The sequence below is a fragment of the Mobula hypostoma genome, chromosome 7 (genome assembly GCF_963921235.1).
Source record: "Mobula hypostoma chromosome 7, sMobHyp1.1, whole genome shotgun sequence".
Lineage (NCBI taxonomy): Eukaryota > Metazoa > Chordata > Chondrichthyes > Myliobatiformes > Myliobatidae > Mobula > Mobula hypostoma.
In genome coordinates, this window is record NC_086103.1 from 78,071,293 (window position 1) to 78,093,370 (window position 22,078).

Below are 22,078 nucleotides of genomic sequence, written 5' to 3' on the forward strand. Positions count from 1 at the left end.
ACACTTTTCAACATTTGAAAGGTTTCAATGTGATCCTCCCTCATCCTTGTAAATTCTAGCAAGTACAAGGCACAAGGTTTCCATACTGGGTCCATAGGGGATTGCCCGAGAAGTGTGTGTGAGCTACTCAGAGGTGATGCTTCCAGACAGATTACTCCCCCCACCCCCCCATCGCCATCATTCAGAAGCCCACTGGCGGCAGAGCAGGAATTGAGCTCAGCTGAGTGGATCGACCTTCTCTCCCACTGCCCGTTGATCAGACATCCGCAGAGTTGCAGGTGTATTCAACAGCTAAGCTGAAGCTTCCCATACTGAGAGTGTGCAGAACAAACAAGTCACCACATAAAGACAATCCTTTTTTCCCTATTTTTTAATAAAATTATTTGAATTCTCATAAATATTTTGATGAGAAAATATCATCCAATGACACCCTTTGTGCATAATGTTTGTCTTTTTACCTCATACTGTTGTGTATATAATACAGACACACATTTGCATTTCTCAGTGCAGAGCTGTCTGGATGTGTGCCTGAAAACAATGGTTTTGGCTTCAACAAACCAGCCTTGGTTTAGATTTTTAGTTTGGCGCTGACTATCCCCCATCCTTGTCCATAGCTGATCTACTTCAAATCCGTATTGTACAACGGGAGCCGGCAGTCTTGGAAGGAAAAGCAGAAATGGGCATTTGCTTCATCGGAATCCTTGCTTCATGAAGAACAGCGGAGGATGAGACTTTCCAAGAAACTTGGGCTTTGTGAAACTGTGGAGAATAAAGAGATTAGGTTTCGAGCCCAGCGTATCCTACACTGTTAGGGTTGTTACTTCTGCACTAAAGATGACTAGTTGAGTGCTTGATACAGGATGTGGGGCAGGTAAGATGGTGGCTCTGGTTGTGACTTACTTATTTAGTTCTGTTGATGACGACAGTCTATCAGAAGCCTTAGCAAGCAAATCTGTCACTGACTCTTAAGAGACAAATTTCAGCTACGCTGAGCATCCCAAGAATGTCAGACTTTTCACAGCCTAGTTTACATGTTAGTTTTTTTTCTGGACACCTCACTCAACAAATACAAACCAGACTCTTCAGATAGTGAGCAGACATGCAGCAATCGTGTCCTTTCAGTTTCAGGGGCATTGGGAACACAGAGTAACAGGATAACCAGACCAAATAAACGCACCATGCAGAAGTTCAATCAGTCCAGGCTCTCACAGTAGCCACCTCTCACATAGTGGCCTGATCGCTCAGAGCCCTTGGAGCCAGGAGGTTTCTTTCTGGTCTTCTCCAAGTGAGGAAACCAGGTTGCTTCTGGGTGTTCACATTACTGTTAGAAATATGCTGGTGGTATTTGAGTTTTAAGTCAACGTACCATGAGTCCCTTGGCATTTTTTAACAAGAGGCCTGGGTTGCCAGGATTGAGAGCTTTGTAGCTAGCACTGGTAGTGGAAGTGTTGATGCTGGTGGATCTTTCCCTCTGTATGTGCATGGGTGTGGGTGTGGAAGTCCATGTAGATCTTCGGGTACACTTTAGGGGTGACAGTGGGCACCATGGCAGAGGTTTGAACCAGCAGGTGGGGCTGAGAGGCCACTGCGAACTCTGGGGTCGCGATGGGCGCGCAGTCTTTGTCCAGGACCATACAGTCTCGCTGGTGCCGGTGCTGTGGTGGGTCTGATCCGTGTCTTCTTGTCTGGCAAAACCAGAGTAAAATTGTGCCAGAGATGAAAATGGCACCAGCGGGGATTCCAATAATAACCGGCCACGGTAATCCACTGGCGGCACGGGAAGAGGTAGTTGTCTTCTCAATTTTGGGATCTGTGACAATCACCAATGACACGGAACAGAAAAAAAGCAGTAGTTACTGGAGCATTCACAAAATAGAGGGCAGAATTTACTTAGTGTAACAGTTGAAGAAAGATCTTATACCTCCTAATACTCCTAATAGGTTGGATTCTTATAATTTTTGCTAGTGTCCTATTGAGAGTGATCATGTTGAAAGGCGTTCAGTAGTTAGTTCTCAGGTGTAAGATAGCTTCTGTATAGAATGGGAACCCCCTCCCCCACCTCCCGCCCACCCCATATCATTCCATCAGATCATTTCAAGTCGGGCAAAGTTCCTTTGACACAGTTCCTGTACTGTTTACATACACCTGAAGCCCATGTGCCACACTGACCAAACTTTGAATTACTTTGCCAAATTTTACCAGAATGGGGCAAATATTGAATGCCTTGCATTTGTGCTAGTAATCTGCCTGACTAGTGGGGATGGCTTCTCTGTCATTCGAATGTTGTTACAACATTGATACAAATCTGGAGAGGATGCTGCCTAAAGGGTGATGCTGTCAACTCTTGTTACAATCCTGTTTGAAATCCTTACAGAAGACGGAATCCCCAACTACGTACTGAGGATACCTGTATAGGAACTCATTGCGAAAGTTGATTAGAATAAGGACAGTGGCTTTGTCTCCCCAGAGCTAAATCTTAGGCCTTGAGTTTGTCCCCTACTGTAAACCTTAGGGATGAGCAGTCATCTTCAAAGAGTGATGCCTCAAAAAGGTGGCATCCATCATTAAGGACACCCATCACCCATCACACATGCTGTGTTTTCATTACCACCATCAGAAAGGAGGTACAAGAGCCTGAAGGCACACACTCAACTACTCAGTAACAGTTTCTTCCCCTCTGATTTCTGAATGGACATTGAACCCATGAACACTACCTCACTACTTTTTAATTTTTTTATTTTGCAGCTATTTATTTAACTATTTAATACTTAATGTAATTCACAGTTTTTACTCCACTATTATGTACTGCATTGTACTGCTGCCGCATAACGAAAAATTTCACAACATATGCCGATGGTATTAAACCTGATTCTGATTCTGATCAGTGACCGACCTGGGAGCACAGTGAGGAAGGCGCTTCGAAAACTGTAGCCCATGGTGTTGGCACCCAGGCAGATGTACATCCCCGAGTGGTCTTCAGTTGCCCGCGCGATCAGCAGCTTGTTGAGGTATGACCCGTCTGGGCGGGACCAGACGTCGCCTGCTGGCAGCACCACAAACCTCTGCCCCCCGACCTCGATGGTGGAGTTGTACTTGTTCTCAGTCCCGTACTCCACCCGCTTTAGCCACTGGACAACTGGCTTCACGTCGCTCCGCACCTTACACTGGAAAGAGGTTGTACCTCCGTACTCCACCGTTGTGTTGACTGGATGAGTGCCAGTTAAAACAGGCTTGGATCTCGTTCGCTCTGTAGGAAAAGGATGTTAAATGGTATGAGTAATGGAATTAAATGAAAGAAATGTTCCAGAGCTTTTCTTTCCGTTATTAGCCATACTTCTTTGAAAATATTCTTCCTTTCTCACCAGATGCCAATGCTGGTGATAGATGGGTGAATGGGGAGTGAGTCATAACTGTGTTCCAACCATAAATGAGGCTGGGCAATCTCGATGGAGCAACTGGACAGTTGGTCTAGTTTGATCATTCCAATTATATCTACAGAAAGTGGACTCCGTTTAGAGAAGTATTAAGGCAGTTTGATAAGTATGTGTTACCATTGATACTCGCCCTCAGTTCTATGTGATAGGTCTTTTCCTTCTCCAGAAGTGAGCACTGGTGGGAGTTCAGGTGGAATGCCCAATTAAATTTCTTCAGATATTGTGGAAACATCTATTTTTCCTGCCTCTCATCCCTACACTCAATGGCCACATTATTGGGTACACCTGTACACCTGCTCATTAATGCAAATATCTAATCAACCAATCATTAGGCAGCAACTGAATGCTTAAAAGCATGCAAGCATGGTCAAGAGGTTCAGTTGTTGATCAGATCAAACATCAGAATGGGGAAGAAATCTAATCTAAGTGACTTTGACAGTGGAATGATTGTTGGTGCCAGACAGGGTGGTTTGAGTATCTCAGAAACTGCCGATCTTCTGGGATTTTCATGGAACAGTCTCTAGAGTTTACAGAGAATGGAGCGAGAAACTATAAACATCCAGTGAGTAGCAATTCTGTGAGTGAAAACATTTTGTTAATGAAAGAGGTCAGAGGAGAATGGCCAGACTGGTTCAAGCTGACAGGAAGGTGACAGTAACTCAAATAACCACACGTTACAACAGTGCAGAAGTGCATCTCTGAATGCAAAACATGATGAACCTTGAAGTGGATGAGCTACAGCAGCAGAGGTCCATGAACATACACTCAGGGGTCACTTTACTAAGTACAGGAGGTACCTCATAAATTGGTTACTGTGTGTATGTGTGACTCTGCTTGGTTAAAATAACTCTCCACCCCACAACACGTTAGCATCTACATCCCTGTTTGCAGATCCCTCCCAACAATCATGAGGGTCTTCCTCCTGTGTAAAGTAATCATCCAAGTCTTCAACTCCTCCAACTCCACTCTCCCAACTAACCCGCAAGCCATCTTCCTTCACCTAACCAACAGCATTCACCGCCTTAATCATATTCCCTGGAGCTGTCTCCACAAGCGATTCCGGCTTTACACTTTTTTTTCTATGAAAAACCTACCCCTTTTATCTCCCAAGTGTCTCTTCAATTCATTGGAGTTGGCAGAATTATTGGAACATTATGGAATGCAATCCTGACCTTTAGATTTTGACATAAAATCCATGCTGGTTTTCGGTGCAGTATTGAGAGGGAGCTGCATTGCTGGAAGTTTTTGATTTTGGATAGTTACAGCACAGAAACAGGAACTTCGGCCCATCTCATCTATGCTGAACAAAGTTGCCCATCAAAGTTAGTCCCATTTGCCCACACTTCATCCATATCCATTTTTGGATTGAGCAAGTATGTGACCAGAGCCCACATTTTAAAGAAGTGTGGGATGGAGGGGGGGATTCTCCCTCATGCTTTGTCCGCCATTCATCCCTCAGTCATCCACTGAGGCCATGGTGATTTGTGGGATCTACCCATGCCAAAGCTGGCAGCTGCAATGCTCACATTTCAACAGAGAGGGTACATCAGTAGGTCTGAATAGGGAAGTGAAGTGTTATGGCACAAGTTGGGATAGCGTAGGGTACTGCACAGTGGCCACCTACCAACAACGTCGAGTTTATAGGTGGCGTTGATCTCGCCTGCCATGTTGAAGACATGACACGTGTACTTCCCGCTGCTGTCGGGCTTTAGGTTCCTCAGGCTGAGGGTCCATCTGTTCTTCCTGTCCTCGGCGATCCGCTGATCGTCCTTCCACCAGACGATGTCAGGGCGAGGGTTCCCACTCGCCGTGCACTTCAGGCGGACCGAGCTGCCCACGGGCCGCGCTATCACTCGCTGGCGCATCTTACTGGGCTGTGTGAACCTGGGTTTAACTGTGGGGTGGGAGCAGAAAAATAAGGCGTCAACAACGTGACTCATGTGAACGTTACGCAAAACCATGTCCTCCTCCACGCTGAGCATTTGCCCGCTGCTGTGGACAAAGCATCAGTGGTTCTGAGCTGGAGGTGGTTCCAAGGTGTAAATATCATTCATGTAGCTCCAACTTCAAATGGGCACTAAGGCCAAGGAAATGCCACCAGTGCCTCCATTTCCTCACAAGGCTAAGGAAATTTGGCACCCCTCCTATGATTCTTACCAAATTTTATAGATAAACCTTGGAGAACACCCATCCAGATGCATCACAGTTTGGTGTTGCAACTGTTGTACCCCAAACTGCAGGAAATTTCATAGTTGTGAACCTCGCACAAACCAGCCACTCCTCCAATGACTCTGTCTGCACTTCCTGCTGCATTGGGAAAGCAACTAACATACTGAAGGAGCCCTTCCATTCTCTCTTCTCTGCCCCCTTTCCTTCAGATAGAAGATGCAAGAGCATGAGAGCCACATACTGTAACACCGGGCTCAAATTCAGCATTTATCTTGCTGTGATCAGACTCTTGAATGAACCTTTCAAATGCTAACAGGTACACTATTGACCTACAAATCTACTTTGCCACAGCCCTTGCACTTTAGGATAAGACGTGACTTGATGGATTTGTACAAGATGAAAACAGGTTATAGATTGAGTGGGCAGCTAGAGATTTTTCCCAGGGCAGAAATAGCTAATATGAGGGTGAACAACTTTTAAAGTGCTTGGGGGAATGTTCCAGGGTATTGTGAGAGGTAAGCTTTTTGCTGAATGATAGGTGTATGAAATGTGCTGTCAAGGGTGGTGGTAGAGGTAGACAAAGGGGGAAATTTTACAGACTCTTAGATAGACACAAGGATGAAAGAAAAATGGTGGGCTACATGTGAGGGAAGTGTTAGATTATGCCTAGAGTAACTAAAGGGTTGGCATAACATTGTGGGCCGAAGGGTTTGCACTATTTTTCTATGTTCTATGTTAAGTACTATTTTTATCTTAGGTCAGAAACAATTTCCCGCTGTGATCTGGGGCACCATCTGCAACTGCCTGGGTCTCACATTTTGCTAAGCTCACTTTCTAAACACAGCAGCTGCCACTTGTAAGATCAAAACAGATGTAAGTAAACTTCCAACGAATATTGCTTTGTTTAGCTTCTGGTCATAAACTGGAGTCAGTCTTTAGTTCTTAAAATGTAAAGGGGAAGCAGTAATCAGTCTGAAGTTAAAACAAAGTACCGTCTATAGAGCAACTTTGCAAACAAGCTCTGTATGTAGCTGATGCTCTTTTTGTAGGAGCTAACTGCACCTTGTTTATTGTTGCTTAAGTGTGCAGTATAAGACAATGGGTTATTTATTCTGGTTTGTTTCAAAACAGATCAACTAACTAAGTTGTTTAGTTTGAGGAAACTTGCAGACTAGATGGATAATATCATTTAGCATATCAACAACTGATGTGTCTATGGTTGGAATATTTATGTACTCAGAGAAGTTAGCTTCACAGCACTAGCTGGGAACTGTATCTCCAAAAGGCTTTTAGACCATTTGTGTAAAAAGGATATCTGAGGAAATGTGTGTGTGTGTGTGTGTGTATGAAACCACCCAAGTGGAAAGAAGCTGTGTAAATGTAGAAAGCAGAGCAGGCTTATTAGGAATGGGGCAAGGAACATAGAGAAGCACAGAGTGAACTGGAATCTATTCCCCCGGGGCAAATTCTACAACGGACAATTCGTTTGTCTACTTATTGGTACATCTTTATAGCTTATAGAAATGAATCTGTTTTAGAAATGCTTTGTGTTTTAGAAATACTTTGTTATTTGGAAATGTCTAAGATAGCAATCCTCTGTGAATTTTAAATGAGTTTTAAGACTGTTGTTTAGATTTTAAATGTGTATCACTGAAAATAAATGAGCGGTGTTTTACACTACTTTGTTAGCTGTAAGTATCTTCTCCTTGAAGAGAGAGGGGACCCACCACTCGAATGGCGATTATTGGTAGCTAACCTTGCTGTGGAGAATAAACAGGGAAGTGAACTAGTCTTTGAAGAGTGGGTATTTACAGCTAAATCTCCATATAGTGAGAGTACCAATGGCTATTAATATCCAATAGGGCTTAAGGTCATTGTTTGAGTTTAGAACTTCACAGTCAGGAAACCTAATACCATCAGAACTGAAACTTTTCTTCAGTCACCTCAGCTTCACACACCTTACGTTGACAAACTTCCAACTCATCTGCTAAGCTCCATTACAAGTCAGATGAACTACATCCTGTGGACAGAAAGGTGCTGCCATTTTTCAGTGGATACCTACTCAGTTCTTTTCCTGTCGGCTCTGGGTTTGGAGATTCCGACTGAGACCCTTCGGGAAGGGGCTGGCCACTGCTGACTGTGCTGCTGTCGTCTGTGGGGCAAACAAAACATAAGATGGATGTCAATTGGACGGACTGTCTTATCCTACCAAAGGGCTGCCCTGGTAAACATTTTCTTTGTTTTGCTTTACTTAATAATTTTAACCATGGAACTTAACTGCTATTACCAGCCTTGGGTGGTTCAATAAATTGCTCACATTTTTATTTGATGCAAGAATTCCAAGCAGACCAGGTAATTACAAAGTCCTGCAAAGATCCTGGTTGCCATGATGTATTTTTGTTGGCCTACCTCCAAGTAGGCCATTGAGTACCAGAAATGCAGGCCCAATATAAAATGATACAACTTCCTCAAAAGTACCACAAATTCAACACTGAATTATAAAACTGATCTATCCGAGTGATGCAGCTCCTGTGTTTGTGAGTTGATCTGGCGAGCATAGAGCTCTTTAATCCTTGCAAGAGGCCTGCCGCCCCAATAATTCCTGTAGCTCCTCTCATGATTTATCTCACTTTCTTTTCTGAAAATCTAGTCCTTGTCTAATTCATAACTCTTCTGGAAACCAGAGTCAGTTTTTCTGCTGATTTTAATTTGAAAAAATATTATTCTTGGATTTTCCCATTTCAAGAAAACAATATTGAAATATGAGGTCTGATTAAGAAAACGCACTCTCCCTACCCTATCCATTTCTTTCAACACCTTGCAAACCTTAATCAAATCACCCTTTAACTTTTTATGATTCACAGAATACAAGGTGTTCAATCTCCTCTGTTAACTAACTTGTGGAGCTCAGGTGGTTAGTCTGTGCTGGGCCAGTAGCACACACACACAACACTGAAGGAACTCAGCAGGTTGGGCAGCATCCATGGAAAAGAATAAATAGTTGATGCCTTGGGCCAAGACCCTTCTTCTGGACTGAGAAGTACTGTGCAGAACTGTGCACAGCAACTTAGGATAGATTTAATTATTTTTTTTTTACAGCTGTGGAAAGATTCTTTGTTATAGTTCCTGTTCTTAAAGCTAAAAGCCTTTGACTTTTTGATCGTCTGTTCCACTGTATAAGGAGCCTTATCAAATTTGCTATTTCTGTCTTTTCAACATTCAGATTTATCTGTTTTGCTCCTAAACTGAAAGATGTCACATACACATGCCATGTTGCTGTAGCTGGGCTTACTCATTCACTCCAATAATGCCTGTATATAATTTTATATAATCTTATAGTACTTCAGCACTGATAATCTTTGTGTCATCTCTAAACATGTATGTGATTCTCCATTTTCTTAAAAAAATCATGAGTACCTTATTGAAAAACTGAGGTTTGCTTTTCATTGTCGTCTCCCAATTAAAATATGTTCTTTTATCTCTACTCTGTGTTACATTTTATCAACAGTCTTACCTAGTTAAATAACTTAATGTCAGTTCTATGAATGCCAGTCTTTTACATACAAGCTTTATAATCAGTCTCTCACGGACATTTCCCTGTTTACCATTTGGGTTATTTCCTCAGCAAATTATTTGGGGTTTATTGGACATGGCTTACTCTTTATTAATCTTTGTTGGTTCTTTAAATGGCTCAAATTTCTTCAGGTGCTCAGTCACTCTGTCCTTATAGATTCTATTAGCTTCCATAAATTGCAGATGACACATTGTGCCCTATCATTATTTGGTTACTTTCTCACACCAATTTTTAAAATAATGTTGAAATTGTAAGTTTTCAACTGAAACTTGCAAATCAGGAAAACTTTCAAAGCATCCTGACCTAATATCTTTAAGTCTACAAATGGAAGTTCTGGGACATTTCAGACTTTGAAATCAGTATTTATTTCTGATACTTAGAGATCTAGTCCTTACCTCTTAACTAGCTCTCATAGAATATTAATTATTTGCACCTCCGGTAAATATCTTTTCATATTTCAATTTTCCGGCACTTATTTCTTTTTTCCTTCTTCCATTTAGTTATTTCTTAATACCTCTCTAGGTTCTTTACACTTCTGTTTCCGTCATTATTGGATTACCTCTCACCATCTTTGTCAAATTTGGGGGGTCTTTCCTTTTTCACCTTCATCAGTATTTTGCCCAACTACAGTGTGAGTGAACGTGCTGCTTTATCCACTTCAGGCTAAAAAATAGAGAACCTGCAACAGGCCCTTGGGCCTACAGTATTTGTGCCAATTATAGTGCTAAATGGAGCTATCCCTTTTGCTTGCACAGGATCCATATCCCTCCATTCCCTTCAAGTTTATTTGAAGTCTAAATGCCCCTTAAACGCCACTATCATATGCTTCCACCATTAAGCCCAATAGAGCATTCCAGATACCTACAACTGTTCATTGTAAAAAAAACTTCTCCCACACATCTCCCTTAAACTTTCCCCCTCTCACCTTAAAACACTGTCCTTTGGTATTTTACAAATTCTACCCTGGGAACGAGACGCTGACTCTCTACCCCCTATATATGTTTCTCAATTTTATTAACTTCCATCAGGTCTCCCCTCAGCCTCTGACACCCCAGAGTAAACAATCCAACTCTGTCCAACCTCTCTCTATAGCTAAATCTTTCTCATCCAGGCAGTGCCCTGATGAACCTCCTTTGCATCTTCTTTAAAGCCTCCAGACTTCTCCTGTAATGTGCTGACCAGAACTGACCACAATACTGCTAATGCAGCCTAACCAAAGTTTTGAATGGCTGTTATTTGTAGTGAAGTATAGAAGCTTAGCATTTCTTCAAAAGTAACATGGAGTGGTAACATTTTACTATCAGTGTTCGATAAATGTTGCTTTACTGTCGGGATTTTAGTTGAGACTAACTCGTTACTGAGTATAGCATGAACTGTTTTCTTGTCTTTCGTAGTTTTGAAGGTGCTCAAGTCTAATGTGTTCATTACTAATCAGATGTTCTGCTCTTCCTAAACCAGATATTTAAATTCTCCCATCAAAAATAAACTATGTTTGTCTCCAATTGCTCTAATCTTTTAAATTAATCAATTTCCCACATCTCAATAGGTCAAATGTGGCCTGTAGATTTTCTCCCATGGGACTTCCTTCCATGAGGGCCCTCCAGAGAGAGCCTGAGATATGTTACTTAATCCTTTTCACGCCAGATCATTCCTCATCCTTGTTTCTGTTTGTGTTTACATCATTTTTGTCTGTTTCCATGGCTCAGCCCATTAGAAATGAGTTATCAACCAAATTTTCATAATCGTCTGACTGGCTCCTAACTAACAAGAGTACATTGGAGAACATACATACAGGCAACAGTGAACTTCTAACGTGCTTTGCAATTGTTTAATGCTTGTTAATGCCATGAATGATTGCGATGGAAACTGGCGAGAGACAGGATTTTGTCCTTCCAATCAAATCACTTGCTTGCTAGATTCACATATGTTTCAAATTAGCATGTATAATATATGTTATTACCCAATAGAATGCTCAAAATCAGTACTCCTGCTGCAGGCAAGACATTCCACATGTTATTATAAAAAATAATAATGAATATCTTCAGCTATACAAAGCTGCCCAACAGCCTTTAAAGGGTTAATGACCTTGCTCCATTTGACGCAGTACAAATAGCAACTCAAGTGTTGGTATTCAAATGGAATGACAAGGCAGGCTCTGACTGTCTGATGGGTACACACCATCCTAGAATTCCCCTGGGATTAGGTTGCTTTTAACAAATAACATGGCTTCATGGGAATCTGCACAAGTGCATTCATGCATGCTGTTGAAGCCATCTGAAGTGTCTCCTCTGTCAGTGTGGAATCGCCCCATTTTAGACAGGGTTAGGGAGGTAAACAGCTGGAATTGTGTGCGCGGGTGTTAGCGCAGGAGAACGATGTGTATAGGGTGAACTTGTGTTCAGTGACCAGCACTTCTACAGTTTCAGTTTTAGGGATTGTTCTTAGATTGCGAACCAAACAGAGGTTACAGGAGGCTAGAGAAAGTGCAAATGAGAGTTGGACCTGGTGGTGGAGCCAGACATTAACAGCTTTCACGCACCCTGCTCATGCATAGAGGTAACTTGAAGAGGCACCAACATCAGTCACTGAATAGAGTATTTCATGTGGGCAAATGGCCACAGGAAGGAAGGAGTGTAAAGTGAGCCTTTGGAATGATGAATGAAGATTTGGATGAAGAGATGGGGTTTCAAAAGATTCTTGAATGTGATGATAGAAATTGAAAGGGGAAGATTTGAGGAGAGTAGGGATAAGATTTAAAAAATGGGAGCCAGAGTGAGAGCAAAACAAATGGGATATGTTTAAAGTACAAGAATGAAGCTGGATTGGGAGACCAGGGAAAGAATGTATCAGGCTTATAAATGAGGGCATAATGTTACATTGCTCCAACTGAAATTGAGTTGACTGGTTGTTTTCATGTTAGTATGAAATAACAGAGTGATTTTTAATGAGGTAGGTAGAGTATCTGAAGTGATGAAAAGGTTTACAGTGCGAGCTGATAATAGGATCCCAGCTTATTTTTACAAAACTACTATGACCTATCCATCTGAAATCCTTAACAATGAGAATGTACAGGTCGAGGTGTGGAAATGGTCTCGAGGAAGAACCTGTCCCATTCATTTCAGGTGCAAATATACAACACAACCTACCTTTCCCAATACTGTGAGCATTTTAGGAGCATCATTAAATATCCTTCATTAAACATTAAACCATTACTTAACTTGCCTGAAGGGAAAGATAATATGAGCTGGGCACCTGTTTCATAATCTGCTTGATTTTAATGCCCATTTATCTTATGAGTGCAAACTGAGTGTCTGATCCCCTGATCCTGCTGACTGGATTGTTAAGCACTGAGGCACTAATGTAATGAGAGTAACCATGTGTTTCCTAGAGAGAGTACAGCCTGTCCATACCTATTGCAATCTGTTTACCAGCTCACTTTCAAAGCCAAGACACTTCAATGAGACACCTTAAAAATTGTTAAATGGAAAACAGCTATTTTCTCAAAGTCAAAAACCTGAAGACGCAGACGAGTCTGCCATCCTGAGCAGAAAGAAGTGATCTATGGACCTTAAGACAAAATACTAGGCATTTGATCCTAAATGCTCGCATTATTGGGAGCGAGAGTTTGTTGGCCATTCTGCACCTGGAGTGATTAGGGCAGGTTCTTCTTCTGAGACCACACTTTGACCTGCCTGATACCTTGCTGCTTCTACCAACAGCATGGTCAAAATGTAGCAGGGAATGAACTGGCTCACAAACTTGCAAACCTTAATGAGTCAGGGTCTGTCTCCATTTATATAATACCTTTCACAACCTTGCACTGTCTTAAAGCTCTTTTCTGTAACAAACAGCTTTTAAACTGTAGACAATTAGATTTTGACAGACATAGAAAGGGTAGACAGTCAAAAATCTTCTTTTTCCATGATAGGAGTATCAAAAACAAGAGGACTTACGTTTAAATCGAGGAGGGGTTGTAAAGGTTATCTGAGGTGTAAGTATTTTACATAGAGAGGGGTTGATGTGGAAATCACTGTCAAAGATGGCTTTCCAGAGCAGATTGTGGTTGATCCCTCTAGGAGAATGGCAATTCTGGATTTGGGGTCATGTAAAGACCCAGATTTGATTAGGGAGCTTAAGGTAAAGGAACCCTAAGGAGACTGCTATCATTATACGATAGAATTCACCCTGCAGTTTGAGAAGGAGAAGCTAAAATCATATGTATCAGTATTACAGTGGAGTAAAGGGAATTACAGATGCATGAGGGAGGAGCTGGCCGAAGTTGATTGGAAGGGGGCACTAGCAGGGATGACGGCAGAACAGCAACAGATAGATATGGCTGTTGACTCTAGAGAAAATTTGGAAGGCACAGGAAAGATACATCCCTAAGATGAAGAAATATTCTACAGGGAGGATGAGGCAACTGTGGCTGTGGCTGACAAGGGAACTCAAAGACCGCACAAAGGAAAAAGAGAGTGCAAATAATATTGCAAAAATTAGTGGGAAGGTAGGGAACTGAAAGGCTTTTAAAAACCAACTGAAAGCAACTAAAACAAAGTCATAAAGAGAGAAAAGATGAAATATGAAGGTAAGCTAGTCAATAATATAACAGGGTACAAAAACTTTTTCTTCTTTTATATAAAGAGTAAAAGAGAGATGAGACTGGATATCAGACTGCTGGAAAATTACGATGGGGAGGTAGTAATGGGGGACAAAGAAATGGCGGACAAACTTAATAAGTATTTTGCGTCAGTCTTCACTGTGGAAGACACTAGCAGAACGCAGAAATTTAAGAGTGTCAGGGGCAGAAGTGAGTGTTGTTACTATTACTAAGGAGAAGTTGCTTGGGATGCTGAAGAGCATGAAGATAGAAAAGTCACCTGGAACAGATGGACTACACCCCAGAGTTCTGAAAGAGGTAGCTGTAGAGATTGTGGAGGCACCAGTAACTAGATTTTGGAATGATTCCAGAGGACTGGAAAATTGCAAAGGCACTCCTCTCGTTAAGAAGGAAGGAAATTATTGGCCAGTTAGACTGACATCAGTGGTTGAAAGTCTAATATTAAGGATGAGATTTTGAGGTACTTACAGGTAATCCTTTACTCGCTTAGCTATTCACAGACACAGAAATTTTGACCAGGGGTGCCCAAACTTTTGCATGCCACTGTGTGTGTATGTGTGTGTGTGTGAGTGTGTGTGTGTGTGTGTGTGTGTGTGTGTGTGTGTGTGTGTGTGTGTATAAATATATAAATAAAAAATATAAAATAGTTAAATAAGTAATGCAAAAATAAAAAATAAAAATATGTAGTGAGTTAGTGTTCATGGGTTCAATGTCCATTCAGAAATCAGAAGGCAGAGGGGAAGAAGCTATTCCTGAATCATTGAGTGAGTGCCTTCAGGCTTCTGTACCTCCTTCTTGAAGGTAGCAATGAGAACAAGACATGACCTGGGCAATGGGGGTTCTTAATAATGGCCATCATCTTTTTGAGACTAGATGGGCTGAATGGCCTATTTCTGCTCCTATGTTTTATGGTCTTATGGTCTTGAAGGAGATGGTGGAATTAAATACAATTACTACACTCAAAGGTATTTAGATGGGCATTTAAGTAGACAAGACTAGAAGGATACTCTCCTCAATAGAGAAATGGGATTAGTCTAGATGGGTAAAAAGGTCAGTATGGATGCAGTGGGCCATATGGACCATTTCTACTCTGCTCAACTTGACAATTGTGTGACAATGTGATAATGAGGGAAATGCAACAGCCAATTCCCTCACAGCAAGACTCCACATAAAGCAATGTGAGCGTTGCCATACAATCTATTACAATGATGAGGTGGTGGAACAAATATTGGGCAGAACATCAGATGAACTCCTTTGTACTTCTTTAACAATCATTTATGTCCTCCAAAGAAGCCTGTTTGTTCAAAAATTCATCAATGGTGCTCCTGAAGATTCAGTACTCCCCTGGTGTTTGCTAGAGTGTCATCTTAGGTGATGTGCTAAAGACTCTGGATCTTGGCTTTCTAACATGGTGTTACCACCATTTACACCTGATCAGTGAAGTATAATGTGAGATAGTAATATTCTTAGTTAAGCCTCATTCCAGGTTCCAATCCACACAGAGTAGACGAAGTATAAATACTATGTTGTTCCTCATCAGAAAGCGTATCACAGTACTGAGACAATGAATCTCTCTCAAATACATCCAGACTATAATGGAATGAATGCCCCAAATCCTTGAAGGGTATTTCCTGACTGCACTGATGTAAATACCTCCAAATCAACAGCATGTTGAGTTTGTACAATATTAAAAACAGGATGAATGATACGACCATAAGATATAGGAGCAAAATTAGGTCACCTAGCCCTTCAAGTCTGCTCGGCCATTTCATTATGGCTGATCTACTTTCCTACTCCTCCCCAATCTCCTGTCTTCTTCCCGTATCTCTTCTTGCCCTGACTAGTCAAGAATCTATCAACCTCTGCCTTAAAAATACCCAATGACTTGACCTCCACAGCACCTGTGGCAACAGGTTCCTCAGATTGACCACTACCTGACTAAAGAAATTCCTCCTCATCTCCATTATAAAATGACACCTCTCTATTCTGAAGCTGTGCCCGCTGGTCTTAGACTCCCACACCATAGAAAACATCCTCTCCATATCCACTCTATCAAGGCCTTTCAGCATTTGCTAAGTTTCCATGAGGTCTCTCCTCATTCTTCTGAATTCCAGTGAGTAGAGGCCCAGAGCCATCAAATGCTCCTCATATGAGAAGCCTTTCAATCCCAAAAGGTGTTGAGTCATTGTGGGTAGAGCTAAGGAACTGCAAGGGTAGGTTAACTCTTGCTGAAGTCAAGGGCATGCACAATAGCATAGACAAATGAAGGTAATGAGAATGTGCTCCTAGGAGAAGATGAGCAAACTAATTTCCTGTGACTTGTCCCAGCTGAGATGTGTCTTATGAAACAAACTCACAGCAGACTCAATCCTGTTCCACTTTCCCTTCAGCTGTACAGCTTTGAAACCCACTTGCGTGTGAACACCTCATCAGGCAAAGCAATGAAAATGAGTCCAGGAATGAAAGGGTTACAGTATGAGAAATGTCTGACAGCTCATGAGCTGTATTCCCTGGAGTTCAGGAGAATAAGAGGGGACCTCATAGAAACATTCCAAACATTAAAAGGCCTAAACAGTTTAGATATGGCAAAGTTATTTTCATGATAGGGGAGTCTAGGACAAGAGGGCATAACTTCAGGATTGAAGGATGTCCATTTAGAATAGAGATGCGGAGAAATTATTTCAGTCAGAGGGTGGTAAATCTGTGGAATTTGTTGCCAGAGTGGCCGTGGAGGCCAAATCATTCGGTGCATTTAAGGCAGAGATAGATAGGTTCCTGATCAGCCAGGGCATCACAGTGTATGGGAAGAAGGCAGGGGAGCGGGGATGACTGAAAGAATTGGATCAGCCCATGATTGAATGGTGGAGCAGACTAGATGGGCCAAATGGCCTGCTTCTGCTCTTATATCTTATGGTCTTATAGACTCATTCAACAATGATGCTACACTGGCACTTTATATTCATTAGCCTTAATTATACAAACACCACCTTCAGACAATAGGTTTCATCTCATTCTATTGGCAGTCCCATTTCCAGTTTCCAGTTTTGGGAGACATGCTGGAAGTCACGACTTCTGAGAAGTAGCAGGGCAGTTAGAAAATACTAACAAGATTGGGACAGGACAATACGGGTTTATCAGAGGGAAAACATGTTTGATAAATCTGTTAGAGGTTTTTGAGGTTGCAACTAATGGAAAGTTTGAACCCGTGACGTGCTATATTTGAACTTTCAGAAGGTCCTTGACAAGAGATGGTTAGAGAAATATGCTGTGGAGGTGAGGTATTCTTGCCAACTAAGGACTGGATAACAGACAAAAAAAAAAGAGAATAGGCATAAGTAAGTAACTTTAGTGTAGGGAGTAAGTAACTAGTGTGGACTCATAGACACTGGTGCTGAGGAAAGGTAAAACATTTTTTAAATGGTGAAAGATCAAAATATTGTGGTGTTTAGAGGGAGCTAAGTGACATCGGACACGAATCACTGAAGGTTAATATGCAGGTACAGTACGCAGTTATAAAGGCAAATGATATGTTGGTTTTGGTGGCAAGAGGGTTTCAGTGCAAAGTGGCCAAATGTTGCTCCAATTATGCAGATCCCTGGTGAGCCTACATCTGGAATATCGAGTACAGGTCTGATTGCCCTGCCTCAGGAAGGATATTCTTACAGTAAAGAGAGTACAAAGAAGGTTCACCAGATTGTTTCTTGGGAATAGGGAGGAAATGTCTCAGGAGAAGATATTGAGCGAACTGCCTATACTCTCTAGAGTTTAGGAGAATCAGAGGCAATCTCATTGAAATGCATATAATTTTACATAGCTTAATGGGAGAGACATGGGAGTAATGTATCTCTTGACTCAGGTGTTTTGTAACATGAGTAACAGTCTCAAAAATTAGCGGTCAGCCAATTATGACAGCGAAGAAAAGAAATTTCTTCATGTAGCGAATTTTTGGAAATCCTCATCCAAGATGACAGTGAATGTTCAATTGCTTAGTATGTTTATTTACTTATTACTGAGATACAGCATAGAATAGGCCCTTCTGGTCCTTCAAGCCACACCATCCAGCAAACCCCTGACTTAACCCTAGCCTAGTCATGGAACAATTTACAATGACCGATTAACCTACCAATCGGTGGATCTTTGGACTGTGGAAGTAAAGTGGAGCAGCCAGAGGAAACCCTAGCAGTCACTGGGAGAACGTACAAATTTCTTACAGGCAGTGGTGGGAATTGAACCGGGGTTGATATTACTGTAAAGTGTTGTGCTAACCACTATGCTACCATGCCATATGCTCAGAACAAAGATAAATTTCTTTTAGGATATGAATAGAGTAAAGGGATAAGGCATTGGTACAGGACAGCAGCTGAGTGAGCCACGATCTTATTGAGTAGGAGTGCTGAGCTGCATAAACTACTCTTGCTACCATTTCTTATGTCCTTATGTGTGGCACAGTGTTGTAACTGGTTAAGCCGCTGCCTCACAGCATGAGAGACCCAGGTTCAATCACGACCCGAGGTGCTGTTTGTGTAGAGTTTGCACTTTCACCCCCGTGCCTTTCTCTGAGTTCTTTCCACATTCCAAGGATATATGGTCAGTAGGTAAATAGCTGCCTTAAGTTGTCCATCGTGTGTAGGTGAGTGCAAAATCTGGATGGATTTGATGAGAATGTGCTGAAACTTTAAATAAAGTAATTAATGTATGATTAACATAAACTGGTGGTACATGGTTGGTACAGACTTGGTGGGTAGAAGAGCCTGTTTCTGTGCTGTGTGTCTCAATGACTCTAAATGTTATGCCCTGTTCCTTTCTCCCTATTTATTTAGCATTTCCTTAATACCTTAATTCAATTCAGTTCAATTCAATTCTATTTACGTCAATTCAATTTAAGGAATTGATGTGCTACCGAGTTCTATATCCTTATCACATTCAGAGCAGAAGTGTTGGTGCTGGTTTTCCAATTGCACCTAGTAGTGACCATCTTGTTCTCACAACTGGTAGCTTTGTTTTCTCCCAAATACTAATAACGTCCTCAATGCTATTCTTATCAAATACCTTCATTGTTGTCAAACCTACTATCAATTCCTTTTAATATCTTCCATCCTTTTGTCCAGGAAATGGCTCTAGCCTGCCTGTTATCCTTGTTTCTGGAAACAAGCTGGTAGATCTTCACAGTATGTCTGATATTTCAATATTCTTTCCGTTTTACGTGGACCAGATGTATGAGCAATACCTTGAGTGTGGTCTAACCATTGATTGATAAAAATTCAGTGTAATTCCTTACTATTAAATCCTGTTCCTGTAGAAATGAACCCTAATACTTCCATAACCTCTTGGTGATATGGAGACCAATATTAATAATGTACATAAGACATTTCCTTGTTGCCTCAAAGCAGGAGCTGTGATGGCCAAAGAATTTCCCGAATGCCCTGGGATTTTATGGAAAATACCAAGCTCTCTAAGTCTTAATGGTGTGGATATGAAAAACATGAGTTATTAAAAGTGGAAAGAAAGAGTTATTTCAAATCAAAAATGTTCCATTTCCTCGGAGTTTTCAGCCTATATGTGTGTGTGGGTGGGGGTGGCATGCAGGAGAGAAGGGCTGTTATAGGACAGTACTTCTTTGTAACACCTCTTGCTTATTTTCCATGGAGTAAGGTCACTGCTGTAAAGTTAGCATGGAACTATGTTGACATAACCCTGCACAGGAAGCCAGAGAGTGTAATTAAACCCAAACTGCTTCAAACTCCACTCTGAGCTGGAGATTTTAATTAGACTGTTCAGTGCAGTGAAGTGATCATGGAAATTGGAAACTCACCATCTCTCTCTGACACACACATATACACAATTGCTCCATTGCTTCTGAACCCAGCTTCCAAAAGGGTATGCATTAACATTTCATCTCATTTGGATAGATTGCAGCTTTCAGGCATGTTATTATTCATACTTTGTCACTCCCAGTGTGGCTTCGACATATATACAAAATTTCTCAGAAGTCTATGGGTTCCCATTCTTTGGATATTGTGAACCTCGGGATTTTAACTCATAACTACCAACTTCTCCACTAGCAATACTGCACTCTCCAAACTTCACGTCTATGGCTAAGTTTGCTAATTGCCTGATGCTGCCTGAATTAAAGTTCTTTCTCCAAGGTCCCATTTCAACAGTAACCTTCCATTCCCTGTGCAGCACAGCTACTTGTTGCAAGTTGCTCTCTGCAGATCCACTCATTACTTCTATCGTAGTTGTTCTCCACTTTTAAAATCTAATTCTATGTCTCTAAGAATTGCCAATATTGTTACCTACACTATGCTTTTTCTGTAACTGTAACACTTTATTCTGCACTGTTATTGTTTTACCTTCCACTACTTCAATGCACTGTTGTAAAGAATTGATCTGTATGGACAATATGCAAGAAAGCTTTCCACTGTACCTTGGTACACGTGACACTAACTTGTACATCACCTTCAAAAGGTCATGCCTCAAAAAGTCAGCATCCATCATTAAGGACCTCCATGCCCTGTTCTCATTGCTACCATCAAGGAGGAGGTATATAGGAGCTTGAAGACACTCACTCAATGATTCAGGAACAGCTTCTTCCCCTTTGCCATCAGATTTCAGAATGGACAATGAATCCATGTATATTACTTCACTACTTTTTGTGCTCTTTTTGCACTACTTAATTTAATTTAATTTTTTTATACATATTTCTTATGTAATTATGGTTGTTTTATTACTGTCCTGCTGCAGCAAAACAAGAAGTTTCACTACATATGCCAGTGATAGTAAACCTGATACTGAATGTCTGGATATTAACTCATTGTTTAGTTTATTATCCACCCCATGTCATTGCCCTATTAAGATACTTAACTCTGTCTCCAGAGAACCATAGAACCAAAGGATTGCTGTAGACCAGAAGGAGACCACTTGGCTCATCATACCAGTGTCAGCTCATTGCAAGAGAAATCCACTCTATCCCATTTCCTAACACTCTCGTCAAAGTTCTGCTTTACCTTTCTCACTCCACTCTCCTTCTGAAAGTGATGATTGAATCTGCATCCACACCTGTTCAGGTGGCTACTCATGACTACTTGGTACATGAAACAATGTCTATTCACGTCATTCATTAAATAAGACCATAGACAATAAGACATGGGAGCAGAATTAGGCAGTCTGGCCCATTGAGTCTGCTCTGCCATTCAATCGTGGCTGATCCTTTTTTTCCCTCCTCAGCCCCGTTCTCCCTGTAACCTTGATACCATGTCCAATCAAGAACCTATCAAGCTCTGCCTTAAATACACTCAATGACCTGGTTTCCATAGCTCTCTATGGTAATAAATTCCACAAATTCACCACCATCTGGCAAAAGAAACTTCACCACATCTCAGTTTTAAATGGATGCCCCTCCATCCTGAGGCTGTGCCCTCTTGTCCACCACGGGAAACACCCTTTCCACATCTACTCTGTCTAAGCCTTTCAACATTTGAAAGGTTTCAATGAGATCCCCCCTCATCCTTCTAAATTGCAGCGAGCACAGACCCAGAACTATCAAATGTTCCTTGTATGATAACCCTTTCATTTCTGGAATAATCCTTGTGAACCTCCTCTGAACCCTCTTCAATACCAGCTCATCTTTTCTTATGTGAGGAGCCCAAACCTATTGACAATTCTCAAGGTGAGGCCTCACCAATGCCTTATAAAGCCTCAGTATCACATCCTTGCTTTTGTTTTCTAGACCTCTTGAAATGACTACTAGCATTGTATTTGCCTTCCTCACTACTGACTCTACCTGCAAATTAACCTCTTGGGTGTTCTGCATAAGGACTCCCAAGTCCCCTTGCATCTCAGATTTTTGGATTTTCTCTCCATTTAGAAAATAGTCTGCACATTTATTTCTACTACCAAAATGCATGACCATGCATTTTCCAACATTGTATTTCATTTGCCACTCTCTTGCCCATTCTTCTAGTCTGTTTAAATCCTTCTGCAGCCTTCCTGTTTCCTCAACACTACCTGCCCCTCCACCAATCTTTGTATCATTAGCAAACTTGGTAATAAAGCCATCTATTCCATCATCAGAATCATTGATATACACCATAAAATGAAGCAGTCCCAACATTGACCCTTGCAGAACACCACTAGTCACTGGCAGCCAACCAGAAAAGGATCCTTTTATTCCCATTCATTGCCTCTTACCAATCAGCCAATGCTCGAACCATGCCAGTAACTTTCCTGTAATACCATCGGCTCTTAATCTTTTTAGCAGCCTCATGTGTGGCACCTTGTCAA

General features: G+C 41.5%; 1 protein-coding gene across 2 annotated transcripts in view; it reads right to left on the reverse strand.

The window, feature by feature from the left end:
- Positions 1-203: 203 nt before the first annotated feature.
- The window catches only part of LOC134348964 (fibroblast growth factor receptor-like 1), a 163,603-nt gene continuing 141,728 nt past the window's right edge, over positions 204-22,078 (reverse strand). For both annotated transcript variants that reach the window (XM_063052777.1, XM_063052778.1), the window contains exons 4-7: positions 7,666-7,755; positions 5,059-5,328; positions 2,894-3,247; positions 204-1,810 (exon numbers count right to left, since the gene is read on the reverse strand). In XM_063052777.1, the coding sequence (XP_062908847.1) occupies positions 1,428-1,810; positions 2,894-3,247; positions 5,059-5,328; positions 7,666-7,755 (1,097 nt within the window). In that variant the 3' untranslated portion in view covers positions 204-1,427. The remainder of the gene's footprint in view (positions 1,811-2,893; positions 3,248-5,058; positions 5,329-7,665; positions 7,756-22,078) is intronic.